Below are 22,311 nucleotides of genomic sequence, written 5' to 3' on the forward strand. Positions count from 1 at the left end.
CAATAAACATCTTGACCTTTTTGAAAATTAAAATACCTTTTCTGACTTTATTCTGTTTTGCTTCAACATGCTTTTTCTGTTAAAAGAAACAGGCAATTACATTACATTTAAAATTAACTCTGATGATTACAAGTCATTACCAATCAGGTCACAGGATGGAAACACACTTTCCATTAGTTTCTTACCTCCATCTCCTTCTTCCTCTCCTTCATTTAAAACAATAATGCAGATATGTTTCCTCAGCTGACGTGTGTTGGAGAACTTCCGATTGCATTTCTTACATTCCAAGCTGCCTGGTGAGACTTCAGACAGTTCCAGTCCTTCTTCTGTCCCAGGTGGAGTTTCTTCGCTTGGAACAGGGTTATTTTCTGCCACATCTTCATCCACACAAAACTTCTTAGTAGACCCTTTTGGTCTGCCTCTTTTCCTCTTCACTACAAGAAGATCTAGAAAAGAAAGCTAAAGTTAAAAAGAAGCTATAATTAAATTCCACAGCTAATTTGCCAATATTCACCTGATCTTTGAAAAACAGGAATATTAAATGAAGTTCAAGAGCCTACATCCCTAAAGCTTAAAAAAACGTCAGCTTCACATAAACTTGTTTTTAAGGAGGGATATTTGCTGGCATTTCTGCTAGCTGCAAAGCAACAACATCTGTGTTACTGAGATTGGCAGATGTCAAAGTGCCATAGTTTTACAGAAGTTACACTGCAAGCACCCTTTTTGATTGTTGTATAACTGTATCAGCAGGCATATTCTACAAAGTTGCTCTGCTGTGTTCTGACACTCTGAAAAAGCCTTTTAAATTTAAATCACTCTCAATGAAATTGCTGAAGTATTGAGATGTCTTCAGAGAAAAATGTTCTATTTTTTAAAAACAAAAGTTCATTGTCCTTTTAATAAATTGAAAAATCACTCTCTAACATTTCCTGTGATTCTTTGTTGTTAGCGCTTTCTAGCCAGAAGTCGGTATAAAAAATTGTCCGCAGCAAATAAACTCCAGAAGTCATGCAAAAAATGTTTCCTTGATGAGTATTTCAAGCAATTAAAACCAGAAGTCATCCACAATTCTTAACAAATCCAACTTAACTTTCCATTTCCATATTTTTGTAGAGGAGACACTGATAAAATCAATGAGATATAGTGAACACAGAATGCATAACAACATAAAAAGGTCACACTCTCATCTCCTGCTTAAGACTTCCCTCTTTACTGCTGTAGTTATTTCAAAAATTTGCTATCATCTGCTCACAGCTGTAACTGTTGACTCCACGGACCAAACCGATTAGATCCCAAGAAAACTTTCAGTCAACAAAAGCAGATACCAAGAGGGAAGGGGGGAAACTTCCAGATAGCGATCAAGTTATTGTAGGAGATTTCACCCTAGCTTAGTTTAATACAATGAAAAGGATCAGTCTCTACCAGTCTTTATCCTTCTTGTTAATCTCAGGGTTGCTTGCTTGTTTTTTACTTCTTTACGCTGTGCTTCTCGAGGAATTATCCAATTGTTATTGGACAGATTTTAGTTATTTACTTTGAACTCGCTCTTCTGCAAGAAACTGTTGGTTCACAAACAGCACAGCGTGGTAGCATTTAAATATTTTTTTGAGTCTGAGCAGACATCTGGCGATGTCTATCTAGTCCGCGTAGAGGGAAAAATCAGTGTGTATCAAAAAGAGCTTGCCTGATGGTGTATGGAGACATGGGACAGAGTCAGGCTTCTTCCAAGCTTTTAGGATTCATTTTATCTACTGTTAGACACTTGAGCGCTCAAATTAGTTAATATTTGTTTTCTCTATTGAAGGAACAGAGAAACTACTCTTCAGAGTACAGTTCAGATTCACATAAGACCTGAATCATCTCTGGATCCCAGGGTGACTAGCATCCCAGTTTAAGCACCTTCAGTTATGTGCAGTGAATTCCAACTTTGAGAATTAAAAGGTAATAGAGCCTGATATCCAGGAGTATAATGTACATTAAAATGTGCTAAGTGAAACAGAACAGGTACAAAGCATCTGTCAGCCATCATCTTTGTAATGTCAGAGAGAAACAAAGGACTGGCACATACAAAAATTATGCCGAGAACTCTGTTTTTAATGCTCAGGAAAAAAACAAGCAAAGTTAAATGTGCATGTTTCAGCTTACGGTAGTCACAGCAAAGAAGTCCCTGAAAATTTTCTTACATCTAAATATTTCCAAATCTTGAGACTTGTTCAAAAATAAAAAATAAAATTCTTCTCAGAATTTCATGCTTTTACTATTGGCTTGGGTTTTCTTTGTTTTGGGGCGTGGGGTGGGGTTTAGTTGCACAGCACAGATGGGAGAATTATGAAATACGTCTTCTGGGTTATAAGAAAGAATTAAGTAACTGTTGCAGTTCCACAGGCTTGAAAGTATCTTGAGATTACTCAAGCTAAAACAGACTGGCAGTACTACACATAAATTGTGCCTCTTATGAGAAACAACTTACATTTCTCCTGCTCCTGCTCCAGAAACTTTCACCAAAACCAGTGCATATCAAGAATAAAAATTAAGAGCTGTCTGAAGCTTTTTATCAAGTATTTATCAGTATAGTCTACCTTCTGCCTGATAAACTGAGACTGACAATGTAAAAGTCTGAAAAATCATGAAAGGAGAGAATATAAAAAAAATCCCAAACCTCAAATAAATTTTCAAGTACATGTGCCAAAAGACCTTACTAAATTGGTTGACTTAGAGCATATGGAAAAATTAATGACCTCAAGGAATCTTAAGGGAAGATGATGGAAGAGAACAGGAGGTGGTGACAGCATCTTATTCAAAATCTGTTCAACATTTCCCTTAAGTATACTAGACAAAAAAACCCCCTACATACAGAGACTCATAGCTTTAAGTTAATCATGTAATTAATATCAAGTGAAAAAGAAAGCATTCTATCATGTTACAGGAGCAACTGAATACTTATCTGCTTAAATATAATTTAATAAGAACACTAAAAGCCTCATTATAAATAGGAAAAAAGCAACCCTTTCACTTAAGTTTTTGCAGCCCTCCATCAGCAGTGTTCTGAATTTCTGTGCTACTGCACTCCAGTAAAGGTAGTTTTGTCAATTATGAGCCAAAAAGAGGGGTGATTTTAGTGCTCTCAAAACTGCTCTTTGCTACCATTCATGTTATTTTGATATCCATCAATTGCAGCAATCAATATTTGGTGCCTTGAGTTAAAAGAAATTAACATGCAATTAAAACAAGCAAACAAACAACATTTATCTTCATGTCAACCTGTAAAATGGTCAGAGTTTGCTAATGTGTCAAACACACTATGAGGAATACAGATGTGGATATTATCCAGGTTACTATAAAGTAATCAAGTAATCCCAGGATCAAAAAAGTGAATGCAACCACCATATTCTCTGCTATGATATTCTTTTCATTCTTTTACAATGCGATCATCAGATTACCCAAGTAAAAGCAATTATGTAGAATCAGGTAAAAGACATATACTACTTCTTGAGTGTTTTAATGTATACATAATGAAAAGAACAGCACTTTCACATTAAGACAGAAATTGAAACAGAAATTTGTATACAAGTGGAAATGTGAAAACTGCTCCTTTAGAAGTCTGGTGGTAGATTCTCTTCTGTGGCCTACAAAATTGAAGTTCTTATCACTGTGGCTACTAATTAGTAGTACTAATACTAATAGTGTGGCAAACATCTAAAGAATGTGTAAATTTTACAAATGTTTGTAAATGAGCCTACCAGTAGGAGAATTTGCAGCAGTTTTCAAAGATTTAAGAAGTGGGTTTAAATTCTCAAAGATTTAAGAAGCGGCAAGCACTGGGTAGCAACATACCAGCGACATAAGCCTGGGTATGGGCAACTGATACAAACTTCTGAGGCTTATGACAGTCGTTTCATTTCCTTGCTCCTTCTTTTCCTCTCTCCAGGACAAAATGTATCTGAAGCTACTTTAAGCTAGCAATGCCAGATGCACATGACCATAAATTCCAGCTGTCTTTCTCCACCTAGCTTGCCAACAGCCAGCCATTCATGCTGCATTGTACCAATCACAGTTCAAAGCACACCTCAGACTGCCAAGGCACGGTCACCCAACAGTGGTACATTGCCATTCCTCTGTTAGACCATAACCAAGTAAATCAGAAACTTCATTGCTTGCCAGAAAAAAGAATCCGCTTAACTGTTAAAAATAAAGGTAGCACATTAAATAAATAAATAAAAAACCCCACCCAACACTTACCGCAAGGATTAGTCAGGAGTAGCAGTTTTAAATTGGTCATTAAAAAGATACTAAATGCAAGATCCTGTTCCCCTAAGAACAAGTTAGCTGTTTCTGGGGCTTTTAAACTCATCACAGACTCACTGAAACCAATCTTCACATCGACCAGCACTGGATGAGCAATGGCAATATTCGGGGAAGACATTCTGTGCTATATAATTAGGCACTCAAAGACATAAAAAAGGCACTTCAAAAAGATTATAATGAAATCAACTCTATGTCTATTTTTATACTGTTCCTTCATAGGAATTGTTCACAAAAGCTTCTCCAAATCAGTCCATTTAATAACAATTGTCTCAAAAATATTCAGAACATGAGTAACACAGAACATTTCCATTTATGAGGTCTTCACATTACCATACTGCAGAATTATATTTAATTAATCCCATGATGTTTAGCTAAGCAATATATATATATATATATATACACACACACGCACACACACATACATCTCAATCAGATTCTACTGATCATTCCTATTAATTACTTGTCTGGGAGCATGCTATGTGAAAATAGAGGTCCACAACCAGCCCTCCAGAGCACTAGGGCCTAGACAACATTTTTTAAAGTTTATTTTTACAGTAAACTAAGTTGAATGAAAGAAAACAAAATTAAAGTAACAGTTACTTCACTGTTGAGTATTCTTAACTCTTCATAGATTAGACTGTAGACCATGTAGATCCTGGCACATCGGCACGGTGGATTCCCCTGGGCTTAATGATCATCAGTACAGTCTTTGCCTCAAAACCAAGTTTTACCAAAACTGATCTACTAAAGGAAAGCACCCTTAAAGGGTAGGATTTTCCAAATTCACTTTATTATGTATGGGGAAATGCAATAAATGGTTAAGACTATACACGGTTTCTGCCCTGGTCTTCTACCCCTCAGCCTTAACTCAATCACATATATAACTGAAGTTACACATGTATAAAACATCTTCAGTAGCCATTTTAATGATGTCAGGGGGCAAATATCTCTGACTCTGGAAGAGTAGGAGATAAAAGACTATTAAACAGCCCTTTTCCCCCTAACCTGTTTAAGTGAGTCACTCAACAGTCATCACACTGCCAGCTGTAGCGTGGTTCAAACAAAGTTTGTCAGAAATCACAAAACACTTGTGCAGGTGTTCTACTTGAACATCTTGGCCAAATTTTAACAGCTAAATGCATTATGCAACCTGAACTCTTCCTCAAAAGTCAGTATAAAAAGCTTAAGATTTTTATTTCATCAATTACAACGGTATATGGCTGTATTCAGAATCTTTTACACAAGGTGTCATACAAATACATGCAAATAAATCTCATCCGCAGCTTTATTTTGTTACTGTTACATGTATATATCATGGCACCTAGGAACACCTCTTACCCTGCAAGCATGAATGCATGCTCTAGTTGCATCCTATGTTCAAGTTAAGGATAAGGCTGATGCATGTACCACAGTTTTAAAGTGACCTTAATTAATTAAACATCTTGGAAAAAAATTATGATACTCAGACTGTAACTCTTCAAGGTTTTAGAATCAATAGAGCATGTATCCTGTAATGCATACACAGCCTAAAACAAAGAACGATCCATCAGGGAACAGTATTATGAATAGATGAAGCTAGAGCCATTGATGCTGTCCCTCAAATAATTTCCAATCTGACTAATTAGAAGCAGAAAAAAGTAGAGTTTTGACAAGCACTTTGAAGGAGATGGAAATCAGTGTGAAAAGTTATGAAAGGAAACCCTATGTGACAGTGGAGTGACTACAGTTAATCAGTAAATACCTATCATTTCCCAAACAAAGATGTCACACTTTAGCACTGGACAAAATGTGACCTACACATAATTTGTGTAACAGCAACATCTGCCTGGTACCCTTGGTTCCACTTGATAAAAAATTTCTAACATCACCCTACCAAAATGATAAAGACAAATCAATTCTAAATCGCTCATGACCTAACTACGGGAAAGTGGCATGACTAAAAAAAATTCAGCAGAGAGCACTGCCAATAAAATAACATTAGAGTAATAAACGCATATTACTTGCCTAGCTCTTTGCTTGTTCACAGTACTTATAAAATCATTAATTTATTACTCAGGCAGAACAAAGAGCTCCATTAACAACTCGGCATTCAGTTGTCTATACCAGCTCTGGAGTAGCTACAGTGTTTACCAATACTTGGAAGGGGCACTGTGCTTTCAAAGGACAAAGAGATGTTCATCTGTCAGTCAATGAATACTAAAAGGAAGCTGTGATTTCTAAGACTGTCATTCATCAACCACTTCTTTTAGTGACAATACTGAATTACTGCAAAGGGTCCACTGAGAAAAAATTGTATATTATAAACTTCTAAAGTTTCATCAGCTGCAGATTCCATAACAGGAGGGGAAAAACTGAAGCCTTGAAAGAACTCTCCAAATTCCTATATTCAGCTGTGAAATACCTTATTTTTTTAAACAGAACACAGCAAATAATTGAATAGGACTTCAAAACAGACAACCCTCTTCTCCGATCAATCTGTGTGATGGGAAACAAAAAATATTAAACTATGTCTAGAATACGAGTTGAAATCTATGTGGCAGTAATTTACCTTGACATTCTGACTGTCAGCAGATGGCAAAGAGTTGGGCTACGTACTCTGAAAAAGGTGGCACCATATGATCATATCAGAAGATGAAAAGTATTCACCAAGAATAATGAAAAACGTAACTTATGAATATGTCATTTAATATATTAATGATATACTTTACATTAGATTTGCAAAGTTATTTTCTTAAAAGATGCATATGTCTGATTTCTGTTGCTTCAGATCATAACAGTAATTACATACTATTTTCATAAACGTTCAATATATGCTTCACAACAAACAATACAGAAAGTGCAGATAGTCCCTGACACAAATGCAAAAAGTTTACAGAAGAGCCTTTTTACTAGAAGGATAAGGACATGCTATGAAGTACTACTCTCACTGTACTCAGAAATACAGTTTAGTGAAGGGATAACAGGAAACCAAGAGTTAAGACAGGAAGATGTATGCTGCATGCTTAAGAATATTCATTTTGTACAATTAAAATAAAAATCCAAGGGCATTTTGAAACTTGATGTAGATCTGGCATTTATTCATCTTCTTCTGATGAGCTGTTAATTTTAGGCATTGTGTGAAATAATAATCTGGTGCAATTTTTCCACAGCAACTGTCTGAAGAGATAGCAGCTATAGCTGAATACTATACGGCCATTATTAGAAACGTCTTCTTATGTTGATTAAGTTAACATAACTACCAAATTACTGCTGGTAAACAAATGAAGAAATATCACATGCATATGTTAATGATAAAAAATATTTTAAGTATGATATTAGAGTATTTTTTATTCATAAGCACATAGTTTTAAAAATCCAGAAACCATAACAACTGGAAAATCCTAGTAGCTGTTTTAAGGAAGAGTTTGCCAACAATATAAATCCACTGCTCAGTAAGGGTCTAAAAGAAGATATAATTATGAAGTCTAAATTATTTTCAACCCACTGCTAATATTACAAGGGATTGCAATTATAATAATTTAAAATTAGAATTAATGTAGCTTCTTCCACTACAGAGTAAAACTGTTCTATGTAATTAATTCGACCTCTGACTACAAGAGTACTTTATTTACCAGTGCCAATATCAAAGCGCAGTTCTAAATTATGAATTGTGCACTTCCTTTTTGGATTAGAACTACTAATATTATCCACATCACGACAAACAAGTTAGACAATTCAAAAAGCACACCACCATTCCTAAGACTCAAGACGCATCCTCATCCATGGTGTCCTGGTTGCTTTCCACAATCTTCACACTGCTGCTACACTGCTCAAATTAAAGCTGGAAGAAGAAGACTTTGCTATACTTGACATTTAAAATTAATGGACCAATGTCATCACCCCCTGTCACATGCTGAGTTTATCCACGTCTGTCCTCCAATCTATTCTGCACTGAATGAAATTCAGTGTGGCAGTTGTACAGCGAACTTCATACAAACAAAATTGTTCTATACACACTGCAGAATCACCATACCACAGGTTTGTTTCATTAAAACACTAAACAACTTTGAAAATTACATTCCATTCAATTTATGAATTTACCTTCTCCATCTTTGTTTATGTTTGTGGGTACTGTTAGAGGTTGGAGCGGAATAATGATGTCATCCACACTGGTCCCTTCTTCTGTATGCTTCTCAGAGACATGAGACAATAGCTCGGCTTGATTTGGTGAAAATAAGTTACAAAGCTTACACATGAAGATGGAACTGATCCCTGAAAAATAAGTTTAAAAATGAGGAGTTAATATTTCCAAATTGAAGTTGGTTTTTTATATGACCGCTAGTTACTGAGATTTTGGTTCAGCTAACACAGTAACTATCAGCTAACTTAATACACTTAGCAGAGAGTGATGAGCTGAAACAAAGAATATTACACCATTAAATGAAGACATTCATAATAAATCCCAAAATGCATTAATTAACAAAACTGTTAAAACTCCTACCCATATCCTCACAGGGCAAAAAATTTCTTCTAGCTCAAATCTTAAAAATTTCCTAACAAGACCCAAAAGGAAACTGGATAGATTAAGACCTTTTTTCCCCTTCCAGCATCAGACAATGTTACAATTTCATATTTTTTCAAATATATGGTAAAATTATGTAAGACATAAGTCACTGTCTGGGTTTGTTGTGTATCTTATCGGTATAAATGCAAAACATTTTATTCTTTACAAAGCAGCTCTGAAATACAGCTGGGCTCCAAATCCTAATTTATGTTCATGGACCCCACTGTTTTTTCCTACAGGTACTTAACCTTCCTACTTAAACTCACCTAAGCAAGTCTAATTGTCTGATTATTTGTGTAGTGCTGGAAACAACAGAATGAAGGAAAAATAAAATACCATAAAAGAGAAAAAGAAACTTTTCCTTCATTATTGTAACACTTGTCAGAAAATAAATACATTTTATAAAATTTATAAAATTTATTTATAAAAAAAGTATGCTTTATTGTGTCATTTTTGCTGTAGCACATTACCATGAGCATACACTGTGAGTTTAAAATGTTAAGTGCATGGTTTCAGGGCTCATTATCCTTAGATGCGGCTCTGCCACTAATGAAAAGAGTGTGGAGGAAGGTCAAAATATCTGTAGTGCTGTAAACCGAAAAATACTGCATCACATGACAACCCCAGCTATGCAGTCACATCATCTGCCTTTCTCCTTCTGGCCATTCACTTCAGAGCTGTACAAACACAAAGCTTTTTCTTCTTTTATCTCAATATTTAAAAAAAAAAATCAGGCCTCAGCTTGACCCATCTACATGGAGAAAAATGAGCAGGGATAGGAGGAGAATTTAAGGAGGGGAAAAAGTTTTGCTGTCAAAACAAAACACATCATATTGGTCTCAGAGGAAATATTGACATCCAACATTATCAAAAACATCTAGCATTTCATATGCTTTGACATACAAGTTCTAGGAAAAATGCCTGTTGGTTCAAAAAAACTCCCAACAAATTAAAAACCTTCAAAGCAGCAGCAAGGAAGAATTTCAGTAAAATTTTCCTTGGTCAATGTTTAAAACATAAATTTTACAGAACCTTTTAGACAAAACTTCATGTTTTGTTTTGGCTTTTTAAATTTACATGTACTAGAGGTGTGATGTGAAAGCAAAGCCACAGGAGAGTAAATAATAATGAAGAAGGGTTAATACAAACATAATAATTCAGAAAAACCCAGCTAAAAAAAACACCTCATGAGCTTCTAGCAGAGAGTTAGTTCAGAGGACTTTGTTTGCTTTCTAAAAGTGCCTTCATTTGCTTTAATGGTTTGATTTTTCAGCAGTCACTGCTCCCTTCAGTGTCCAACGAAACCTAACAGCAACCAGGAACCAATTTGAACAGCACGCTTGTTCTTCAGATACCCATATAAACTCCTGGCCCAGAGATTGGTTTAGATTGCCTCTCTCCCTCTGCCTGCCTGAAGAAAATTATAGGACATACACTCACTGAAATCAAACTGGAACAACTAAAGCTATTTGAGGTACAAATCAAAACACAGATTACCAGATAAGTACAGAAATAAAGTGATATTTTGTGAACTTTGGGATGAATCTGGGAGAAAGAGAATAGAGAAGCTGTATTTTGGAACCCGTTTTCAAAACCATCCCAAGCAAAGACCACTACCCCTACTCAACAACATTCCCCTCCCTTCATGACACTAATCATACAGTTAAACCCACTCAAGAAAAATCCATCTTTAAGGTGCTCTGAATGTTAAGAACAGCAGAGCTGGCTCTCTTTTAGTTATTTGCACCTGAAACTATAACAAAAGCATCCTCATCTTCGGAAATAATACAACTATCTCAAAACTAAATGGCAGCGTATGCCTTTATCTCTTTTAAAACATCTCTGAAAAACAAATACAGTTCCTGTTGTTTGAAATATACTCTACATTTCACACACAAGCACCTATATAAAATGTATAATATGCTCAGTGTGTTCTTAGAATCTTGGTAGGACTTCTTCTCAGGTGTTTTGCTGTCTTGGGCACACACACATTTCTATTTTGGTTGCAGTATGTTTATAATGGAAATGTTCTTTTGGATCAGTTTCTTTGAACTAGTTCTGCTCTAGTGAGCATTACTCTTTCATAACCAAAAAAAAAAAAAAAAAAAAGCGAATGAAGCCTGTTATTGACCCAGTGGATGACAACTGTAAATGTAAATGTATATTTAAGATGCGCACTACAAACCCTATGAGTATTTACCTAAAGGTTTAACTAACACTGAAATTCTATGATTTAGCTGACATTTCTGTTTTGAGGTTTTCATTGCCTCCGTTCCTGCTTCCTGGCCTGCTAGTCATTTTTCCTTCAGGTTCACTGCTTTGTGTCTCCTCCTTCAACAGCTGTAACCAGAACTCACACACTATTTTATCTCTCACTCCTTCCAGTAATGCCTTGGAGATGGGCACAAGAGCAAGAAGAATCCCCAAAAGTCTCTGTGGTTGTTTAAAGTGCCTGATTACACAAGGCTTCAAACAGAAGTAAAGCTGGAACAAACCCAGAAGTGAGCAGACCAGCTGGCAGAGAACAGTACGACTGTCAGAAAAGGTGCAGAAAGCATCAGGAGACTGTGCAGAAGATGCATGTGCTTTGCTCAGAGGTGAGACAGAAACAAAACTGATTAAAGAAATTATTTTTATTCTAGGAAGCATGACTGGAAAAGGAGGTCAGGTAGCAAGAGGATAAACCGTGCTGATCACATGCCTAAACAACTAGATGAGGAGTAAGCAAACAGTAATTGATTAACCAGTTGCTAATTAGGTGGTGTAGCAATAGAGCAATGAATTATAGTCAATTAACTGTAAAAATCAAATAAGCAATAAGTTAATTAGCTATGCAGGGAATCAATGATTAATTAGTGAATAATTAATTATGTAGGAAATCAACAGAGCAATTAATTAGACAGCAATTAAATATGCAGAGAAAGAAAGGAACAGTAATCAAGTATGCAGGTAAACAAACAACAGGAATTTCAGCCAAAACCATTTTGGAACATTCCGTTCACTAAACGTGCTTTGTGTTAATTCATTATCTTCAGTTTTGCCCATACAAACTGCACTAAGTGTACACTGAAATAAGTAATACCAGTTACTTTCCTCTTAAATGGAAAAGTGGAAAATTAAGCTGTAAGTGAAGCCTTTTTTTTTTTTAATTCTTCCACAGACCTCAACATATTTCATAATTAGTATTTTTTTTCTTTACACTGAGCATGTATATAGTAAAAGAAAATTAACAAATGCCTTACTTAAAAAATAGCAAGTTGCAGACTAGGAAACAGGTTCCCTTATTCCCAATCCCCTTCACAAAGCATAAAACAGTATCTGTGCTGTTTTGCTTTAAAGTTGGAGTGAGGAGGAAAGAAGGGGGAGAAAGAAGCCCTTATCTTAGAAAAATCACCGAAATGAACAGTATTTAAGGGATTCAGCTAATATATTATTGTCATATATTCTTTTGAACATTGTATGACAAAACCTAGTCCAGAGTTCATTTTAACTAATCACAAACTTTCATTTTGCATAAAAAGTAGGCTGGGGTTAGGTACAGCTTATTTTTAAATAAGGATTTTCACAAGAAATGCAGCACAAGGGAACAAATCTGTATTCATATGCCATAAATCATTCTAATGTATCCAAAGTGTTTCTATCACTCTCTCCAATGCAGACCACAAACTTCTGTAACAGCTTTAGAAGTTCTGCAACTGTTAAAAGGAACTAGAACTCTGTAGTTAAATACAAAAATAAAAAAAAAACACCCACACCAGATATCTATTGGCCAGTGGAATAACAAAGGTGATCGTACACATGCTTATGCACCTGGTCAGCCTTCCTAAAATACACAGCAATAAAGTTCAGTATATGAGTAACTACTTATTTCCTTCTAAACTTACAACAGAGCTGAAACAGACCTTGCTGCCTCATCACCATCAAATCCTTCAACAAGAACTTTCTCCAATTAAAAATCTTATACATCATTCTTAGACTAGAACACTGTTGGGTTTTTTCTTTTTTTTTTTTTAATGACAATTAGGTATTTGTGATTGTATTAGAGACCATTAGTAATGCTGATGGTGAAAGTGAAAAAAATAAAGTGTATTAAATCTAAAAGACTTCCATCTTCAGCATACCGGATACTATCTTTATTCTCAGTTTAATAACTCCTTTATCTCTCAAGTTATATGTTTCCAGTTTACCCCTCCCCCACTTCCTATCATGCGTTTTTAACCTTCCCCCTTCTGCCTCTTGTATCTCTTAGGCCATGCTCTCTAAGAGACTTTTTTTCTGTCTTCTTGTTCCTTACTACCCACTTCCAAGCTTTCAATGTAACTACTCATGTTAACTTGTACTTCTGCTTCCAACCTCCTTTCTTCTTGCAGCTACAAGAACTTTGCCCCTCTCTGCTGAGGCCTGGTTGGAATCCAACAGTACCCATTCTTAGCTTAAAATCTTCAAGGTAAACATAGCTTCCAGGTTTCACAAGAGGTAGACAGGTCAGATCTAAGCTATCACAGTCTTCATTGGGCATATTATACTGTACAGCTACTAGACATCTGCCTCACTGAATCCTGCCAGAAGATTCAGGTATTCTTAAGCCAGGTTAAATAAGAAACTGTATCTTTATTTCCAGGGTTAACACCCAGTTACACCACAGAGAAAACCAGGTACCTACTCCAACGGTCCTTCTTCTGGTAATGAAACAATTTAAACTACTGCTTTGCCATTTTCTACACCAGCAAATCAGCAAGAGGATCTCCAGGTACTTAACCACTGATGTGGTTCCTCACATGGTCGATCCTGAACTTCCTTTGCTTCTATCTTCATCTACAAGCACATCATGGTTTACAAAGAAAGGACTTATGGTGGTATTAAGTTTCTTTATGGAACCGGCTGGAATTATTAGAAACATAAACACGTCTTCAGCTCAGAGTCACATCATTGGGTCTATTCTCCTTCTCCTACTTCCATGACACTGGCTCCTTCTCCAGTGTCTGGCTGCATTTCCAATTTGTTGTGGGTCACTTAACTCCCCGCTCCAGTCCACAGGCAGCTCAGTAAGAGCTAATGGGGCAGTGCAGCAGGGAGCACAGGCGGCCCTGACACTCAGTCACCTCACCTGATGTGCAGGTCCACAGGACCGCTTACTCTTCACCACTCAGATTTTCCAACTCTGTAGTAAGTCATGTCATAGCATGCAACGCCTGTCGTAAATTCTATTATTAGGTGAAAGCCCTTAAAAATAAATGGACGAATGTCCTTCTTCTGTTATGCATCCAACGGTACAGCCAGGAAACTGGATGTAGTGAGCCAAGAATGAGATAAGAAACATCAACTTCTTAAAAAAAAGGCTTCAGTCTTTTTTTTATCATTTGTAAGGGTATGCTGAAGGTGCCACTCTGCATCATTAAGACTATCTAATCAAGGAACTTTTCAATGCAAAAGAGTACAATAAGTTAATGGGATAAACGATGAACAAGAATACACTGACACACAAACCTGGCAGATGAGATAACAGACTATGCCAAGGAACAGAACCCTCAAGTTACTAACTGATGGGACACCAAGAAACTGCAGGCACAGCTTTGGAGAAGGCTACCTGGACTTTGTAACTGGTAAAAAAAGAGAAACAAGAAGATTTGGGGTAGTTGAGGAGCATCTGTGGGACTATGCGTACTTGGTTTACATGGCAAGGTTTTGGTAGCAGAGGGGAGGCTGCAGGGCTGGCTTTTGTGAGAAGACACCAGGAGCTGCCCCCATGTCAGACAGAGCCAGCTCCAACAGAGCCATTATTGCCCAAGCCTGAGTCCATCAGTGGCATTGATAGTGCCTCTGGGATAACGTATTTAAGAAAGGGTAAAAACCCATTGCACAACAGATGGGAGAGAGGAGTGAGAAAAACATGAGAGGAACAGCCCTGCAGAACCAAGACCTGAGAAGAAAGAGGGGCAGGAGCTGTTCCAGGTACTGGAGCAGAGATTCTCCGGCAGCCCATGGTGAAGCCCATGGTGAGGCAGGTTGTCCCCCTGCAGCCCATGGAGGTCTATGGTGGAGCAGATCCCCACCTGCAGCCCAAGGAGGGCCCCACACTGGAGTAAGTGGATGTGCCCTGAGGGAAGCTGCAACATGCAGAGAGGAACCCACGCAGGAGCAGGCTCCTGGCAGGAGCCATGGTCCATGGAGGGGAGGCACGCGAACAGGTTTTCTGGCAGGACCTGTGGCCCCATGGGGGACCCACGCTGTGGAGCAGCCCATTCATGAAAGACCATACCCTGTGGAAAGGACCCACTGGAACAGTTTGTGAAGAACTGTCTCCCATGGGAGGGACCCCATGCTGGAGTAGGGGAAGAGCGTGAGACGGAAGGAGCAGCAGAGTCAAAGTGTTACGAGCTGACCACAACCCCCATTCACCATCTCTACCTCCAGCCACTGGGATGGGACCACTATGTGTCTAAACCTCCCCTGGGGCAACTTGGGTCCATTTTCTCTTGTCCTGTTGGCTGTTACCTGGGAGAAGAGACCGAACCCCACCTGCCTACAGCCCCCTGTCAGGTAGCTGTAAGGAACAATAAGGTCCCTCCTGAGCCTCCTTTTCTCCAGGCTGAACAACCCCAGTTCCCTCAGCTTCTCCTCAGGAGACTTGTGCTCCAGACCCTGCACCAGCTCCATCGACCTTTTCTTGCACATGCTCCAGCATCTGTATGTCCTTCTTGAAGTAAGGAGCCCAAAACTGAATGTGAACACAGGATTCGAGGTGTGGCCTCACCAGTGCCAAGTACAGGGGGACATTTACTGCCCCAGTCCTGCCGGCCACACTGTCTCTGATACAGGCCAGGATGCCATTGGCCTCCTTGGCCACCTGGGCACACTGCTGGCTCATGTTCAGCCAGATGTCAGCCAATACCCCCAAGTTCCTTTCCCCTCAGGCAGCTTTCCAGCCACTCTGCCCCAAGCCTGCAGTGCTGTGTGGGGTTGGTGTGACCCAAGTGCAGGACCCGGCACTGAGCCTTGTTGAACCTCATACAACTGGCCTTGGCCCATCAGTCCAGCCTGTCCAGATCCCTCTGCAGAGCCTTCCTACCCTCAAGCAGATCAACACTCCCACACAACTTGGTGCCATCTCCGGACTTATAAGGGTGCACTCACTCCCGTCATCCAGATCATTGATCAGACAAACAGGACTGGCCCCAGTACTGAGCCCTGGGGCACACCACTTGTGACCGGCCACCAGCTGGATGTAACTCCATCCACCACCCCTCTTTGGGCTCGGCCATCCAGCCAGGTTTTAACCCAGCACAGAGCACACCCATCCAAGCCATGAGCTGCCAGTGTCTCCAGGAGATGCTGTGGGAGATGGTGTCAAAGGCTTTACTGAGGTCCAGGTCGACAACATCCACAGCCTTTCCCTCATCCAGGAAGTGGGTCACCTTGTCATAGGAGGAGATCAGGTTTGTCAAGAAGGTTTATGAAAGTTTATGAAACCTTTCATAAACTCACGCTGGCTGGGCCTGAAACCCTGGCTGTCCTGCACATGCAGGTATGAGAATAACTGAGAAAACACCAGGGTTTCTGTTCAAACCTCAAGTGCCATAAGAAGTGGCCACAATTCTTCCAATACAACTTTTGTTTTTATTAAAGAATGCTTCATACACAAATGCTGAGCATGTAAGATATTCAAGTGTTTAAAACAATTAACAGCGCTTTTCCTTTATAGCTTCTTTAGGTAACAGTATGGAAATTGTGAAATAATATGAAAGCAAGAGGTAAAAAGCCAACGATTTGTGTTTAATACAAGCAACATTATTTCTCAGCAAAAAAATGGTTTGAACTGAACATAAAAGAATAGGCAGACACAGTACATATTGTACACATACGATATCCTATACTAATCTCAAATACATTAAAAGCATTATTCTTAGACATCAGATCTTATTCCTTTGTGCGTGTTAAGAGATTTTTTCATTTTAATGCTATTTCAAATATGTGAAATTTTCAAAAACATGTTATAATGCAGCTCTGATTTTTATTGATTCACTGGAGGGACATTTTTTTTGTTGTTCTTTTTTTACTTAAACTAAACTTTATTTAAAAAAGAAATCAAAATATTTTTCAAAATACTGTGAAACGTAAGATAACATGTTTTCAATACCTTCAAGTAATGAATACTATTTAATAATTTCAGTAAAATTTAAGTAACTGTCAGCTGCATTTTCTATGTTACAAAAAAGGATCACCAAATGAATGTAAGTTTTGGTAACATACACTTCAATCTCAGAAGGCTGTATTTAGCCAGATTTATTCCCTAAACCTCTTCCTTGACCTTAAATATTTTAGTTATCATTTTAATAAAGACATTGGTATAAACTAATTTTATTTCTCTTGTGTTTGATAGAGTAAAAAAATATAAGTAAACCAATACTTGTTTCCTGCCACTTTCTCTACTGTGGTTCATAAATAAAATTAATATGCAGGGTTATGGCATATCTCCAAATCAAAAGTATTATCCTCAGTAAGCATTAAGGAAAAAAGTATATAAAACGTGCCACTATTTGCTACTGCAAGAATGCCATGTTCAAAACTAACAAATTAACTGTACTAAAAGCAACAGGTGAGACACAAGAGAACACTGTTTTAGGGCTTTCTTTATCTGAATTTGAACTATTCTGAACAGTAAGCAACTACTTTTTTAATTCACCAGCATAGGAGGACTACTGAGACAAAACCCGCAATACAGAACACATTCAATCAAAGAAAAGGAGTGCTTGACATTGTCTTTTCTCACTTTTAGGTGCTAAATAAAATCAGGACAATTTAATTATCATCAGTTAAATGCCACAAACAGCTTTTTTTTTATTTTAACATTAAGAAAGTAAGTTATGGTAATGTTGATATAGGATGCATTCCTGCAAAAACTGAACGATGATACTAAAATCAATACAGCTTAATCCAGTTTTATGAAAAACCTAATCATGTACATTCAACATTTTTTCTAACAAGGCCACAAGTTTAGTTTACAAGGTAAACTACATCTATAGACGCTCTCAGATATTACAGGGAGGTACACAGTATATAAGACTAAATTTCACTTAAGTCTGTAAATGTCTCCGATTAAGAAATAAACTGCATTTCATGCATGACAGTGCTGTTGTGAGCACTGTATATACCTGCTGTTGTATATACCTAATGGCACGTTACGACTTGAGAAAAAATATAGAGGAGCACCGAGCTTCTTCATCCAACCCAAAATGTAAAAGATTATGAAGACATTTTTCAATTAAACACTGATGGGTAGATGACAAGTGCAAAAGGCCACAAAGATGAAGTTGATTCACCTTTCAGCGGTAAGATCATGAAGCTTATTTTCACATGAAAGATGACATAGAAGTTAAAACTTAACCGGAAACAACAAAAAACAGTCGAAACAAATCATTCAGTTTGTTTTCCATTTCTTTGTAGTTGCTTTTAAAAAGCTAAATCTACTTACTACTACAATAATGCAAAAATCCTAACAAGGTGCCAAAATCAGAATGGCTAGCTGTAGACAAGGATTATTGACAGACACGCATTCAAACAAGTTTCTAGAAAATATTGCTGTAATGCCAGTGGGACACTACGACCTGAAAATACTGAGGACAGAAAGTAGGCTGTATTGTTTGTGAAGCAATGCCATCTGTTAGAAGCTGCTTAGGGCCAAATCTGATTAACAGTCTATTTTAACAAGTAACAGAATCCCTGCGGAATGAAATACTCACATTGTAGAGAAAAGCACAGCATTAGGACACATAAGCAACAGTCCGACCACAATGGTAAGAATGACTGTGACACATTGAAGGGGATAAAAGAGATTACAAAACCAGAAACAACAATATATTGTAGGCTTCAATTACCCTTATGCAGATTGGTTGAATGCCAGGATGGGACAGGATGCCAAAATTAAATGTTTAGACACCATTAATGACTGCTTCATGCACCAAGCAGTCGGGAAACCACATGATGAGAAACACTTCTTGACTTTATCAGAAGTAAAAAACAGAACCCCATTCAATGTGCCCTTAAGTGAGACGTAACCATGATTAATGTACTCAACAATCCTTTAAAAGAGTGATAAACAGCCAAATGTTTGTGTTTAACTTCAACAATGTGAACTATATGAAGATAAAAAGCATCTTAAAACAAAAAGCACAAAAAGGTCTAAAAAGGTTCCACGAAGAGTTAAATCCTTGAAAGCAGCATGAAGACTATTTAAAAGCATCATATTCAAGTACAGCTAAATAGCAGTGTAAGGAAGCTTTAGTAGAAGAAAGCATCTTTATATAAGTCAAACTTTTGCCAAACCAGGAAAACAAAAAAAGATTGTAAATTGCATTAAATGTAATGCAGTAAGGCAGGTCAGTAAGGATAATTTTATCAACTTGAAAAATAAAAAGCAGAATGCAGCAATTTTTTTTAAAACACCTCAACAGTAACAAGCCTGCCTGAGAGCCTGTGTTGTAAAAAGTAACCTGTGTGTGAAAGGACCCTTCAAAGAAAGTGAGACCATAGCAAAACAAACTTTTCCATTTGCTGTTGTTCTATAGGGGTTTGGAGGGGTTTTCTAGGAGAGATCTCTCAATTATGGCAAACATTTTAAAGACAGCCTCAAAATGAAGCTAAGAACTGCGCTACTCAAAACCTTACAGTTATAATAGACAATCCTATAAAACTGATGGTCCTATAACACATAGACCTATACAGAAAAGAAGATTACTGCTGCAAAAGTCCATACCGGGCTTATGTCTTTGGATACTGTTCCTCTAATATGAAAAAATAAAAAATGTAACAACAACAACAATAATAATAATAATATTTTAAAGTACAGAAATAAAAACAACAAGCAAGCAGCTAAATAAATTAGAATTTTTCTGCCTGGAAAGGATGGAACTGAGACATGAAGAAAAGGCAAAGCATAAAATGAGGAACTACAACATCATGTGTGTCATGGAGGCAATAATCAGCAAATGATCCCTCTGAAACTACTGTCTGCTCTTTTAGCTCATCTCTCCCTGCTGCTGCACTGGGAGGAGCAGAGAGTATGAAAGGAGGCAGTTCTGCATGTAACTGTTAGGGTGGGTACATGTTTGCTTGGTGTTAAAAATTCTTAGAAGGAAAGTCCTTCAAGAACTAGTAAGTGGAAAGATGCTAGTGGTGGCTCAGCCAGCCTGTAGAAGGAGAGAGTATTCTGGACAAGTATCACTGTGTGCTTGCCCGGTTCTTACGCTTCTCTATACAGACAGGCATCATGAGTCACTTTTGAGAGGTACGTGTCAGGCGTGCCACAAAATTAAGATCCAGATTATTGATACTTTCTTAGATTTTTTTTTAAGTTGCAGTGTGACCAATACACAATGTAGACTTTAACACAGCTCAGTTACTCTAGCATTCATATACTGTAGTATTTCACCAGTATAACACAGTACCTCTGAAAATCTCCAAATATTTGACATAGAGACATCATTTTCTCCAATACAAAGGTAAAGAAACAGACTTAGTAAGACTAGAGTTCCACTTTTCAGTAGATCAATTTTAGAAGATTAACTTGAGTTATCGGAAGACTAAGCATCCAGGTTACAGCAAGTGGTTTCAGACTTAGTCTAAGATACCACCAGAGACCAGAACCTGCCTCATGCCACATGATGAAACAGCCACCCCAACAGGAAAAGGGCTCAAGGCTCTTATCTCTCTTCTTTGCCTGAAGCTGTCTTCACACCCTCACCTCAGATAACAAAACATACTGTATTTAATTAGTCTGTTACTAGATTTGTAAAAAAAAAATTCAAAAAGGACTGAAGTTTAACTAATGAAGGCAAATAAAAGGGTTGTTTTTTTCTTTTATACACAACAGCTTTACAAATGCTCCTGGAAAAAGTTACATAAAGTTCTTCAAAAGAAGTTGATGAGTGCCTAGACACATTTATGTTGGCTAGAATATACAAAATTCAGAACTGGAATACAAAGATTGTTCTGATAACTAGGAAATTAAACTATCTGCAGCAGTTTAGAATAACCAGTTTATCAAACATATAAACAAGGTAGTTTATCCATCCTTTAAAAAAAAAAAAGCCTAAATAGATGTGCTTATAGTAAGACTTTTGTCATTTTTTACGTTCTAAGATCGCCCTCATGTGGTTCAATGCAACGCTGCTGAAGTTGCCGGTAAAATATACTGTCGTACAATACAGTAGCATCAGCCACCCTACCGGAGATAACGACAACACTGGGAACCTCTCAAATAAGCCCGAACTACATGATCAGCCACCGACTCCAGGATGCCCTGGCTGAAATTCTCCAACCCTGATTTTTGGAAGCACACGTAACAGAAATGCATCAGAGGTCAGACACAGTTCACCAGTTGCAGTACCAAACAGACTGGGCTTGTTGACAGTTCTAACCACCCTCAGAACATTTTTTGTTATTGGATAAATGTTATTAAATAAAATGTGCTTGAATAAATACGAATTTATTAATAACAGTAGTAGTGGTAAGAGAACTACCTTCTCATCTAAAGTTGGATGAGAAAATATAAAACAGTCCTGGAATGATTTTACAACAGCACTTAAATAACACAGCACCTGTTCGATATTCTGCTATTCAGGTACAAGTTAATTCTCCCGACAGGGCTCTTCTCCTTGGCATAAAATCCTGTTTGAGTTGCAAACTCACTGTCTGTAAGTACTGCACAGGACACCAGAAGTGACTTAGGATTTTAAAAATTAAAGTGTCATCTCAGGGAATGACAACCAAAAGCCATTTCGAGTACACAGTGTAATTAACTTGCATTAAACTATTACTACATCACGAACTTGTACTGCAAGGAGCGCACGGGGATTGTGAAATGCAGAAAGCAGGTAACAAAATCACCACGGCTATCACGCCTGCGTGATTTTACTTACACGTTTAATCCCCATGAAAAGTCAGGCCAATACAAGGCACGTACAGGCCGAGATGACAAGGCAGCGGAAGCCCCTGACTCCGGTACGTGCCGCCCGCCGCTCAGCTCTCAGGCTCCCCACCTAGAACCATTTACACCAGCTGCCAAAGGCAGGCGGCAGTGGGGGAAACGCCGCCGTGCGACTCGTTCCACACAAACCGCGGGCAGCCCGCCCGCCGCTCGTTCCCCTACGCGCTCCCGACCAGGAGCGACGGGGCAGGTGCCCCCGCCGGCGCCCCCTGACCGCGGAGGGACCCGCGGGGCCGCACGGCCTCGCCCGCCTCCTCTGCCAGCGACCCGCACGGGCACGGGGCGGCCCAGCGCCCTCCCCGCCCCCGCCCTGGGGCGCCCCCGGCCCAGGCCTCGGCCCGCCCCGGCAGGCGGCTCCACAGCCCCGGGGCTCCCGGCAGCCGCTGCCCCCCCCGCCCCCGCCGTGCCGCCAGCGGTCGGGAGAGGACGGCTGGGGTAGGGGGAGCCGCCGGTGAGGGAACTACTTCTCGTGCGGACG

At 38.5% G+C, this 22,311-nt stretch overlaps 1 protein-coding gene across 4 annotated transcripts in view; it reads right to left on the reverse strand.

Annotated features, from left to right (window-relative positions):
• Positions 1 to 22,311, reverse strand: part of ZFAT (zinc finger and AT-hook domain containing) — a 145,065-nt gene that overhangs the window by 74,045 nt on the left and 48,709 nt on the right. For 3 of the 4 annotated variants that reach the window (XM_055703584.1, XM_027805476.2, XM_055703583.1), the window contains exons 2-3: positions 8,386 to 8,556; positions 186 to 446 (exon numbers count right to left, since the gene is read on the reverse strand). In XM_055703584.1, coding sequence (XP_055559559.1) covers positions 186 to 446; positions 8,386 to 8,539 — 415 coding nt within the window. In that variant the 5' untranslated portion in view covers positions 8,540 to 8,556. Of the gene's footprint in view, positions 1 to 185; positions 447 to 8,385; positions 8,557 to 21,765; positions 22,155 to 22,311 lie in introns of those variants that run through there. The other variant, XM_005439195.4, reaches the window with a different exon arrangement.

This window comes from Falco cherrug, chromosome 3 (genome assembly GCF_023634085.1).
Source record: "Falco cherrug isolate bFalChe1 chromosome 3, bFalChe1.pri, whole genome shotgun sequence".
In the NCBI taxonomy this organism is placed as follows: domain Eukaryota; kingdom Metazoa; phylum Chordata; class Aves; order Falconiformes; family Falconidae; genus Falco; species Falco cherrug.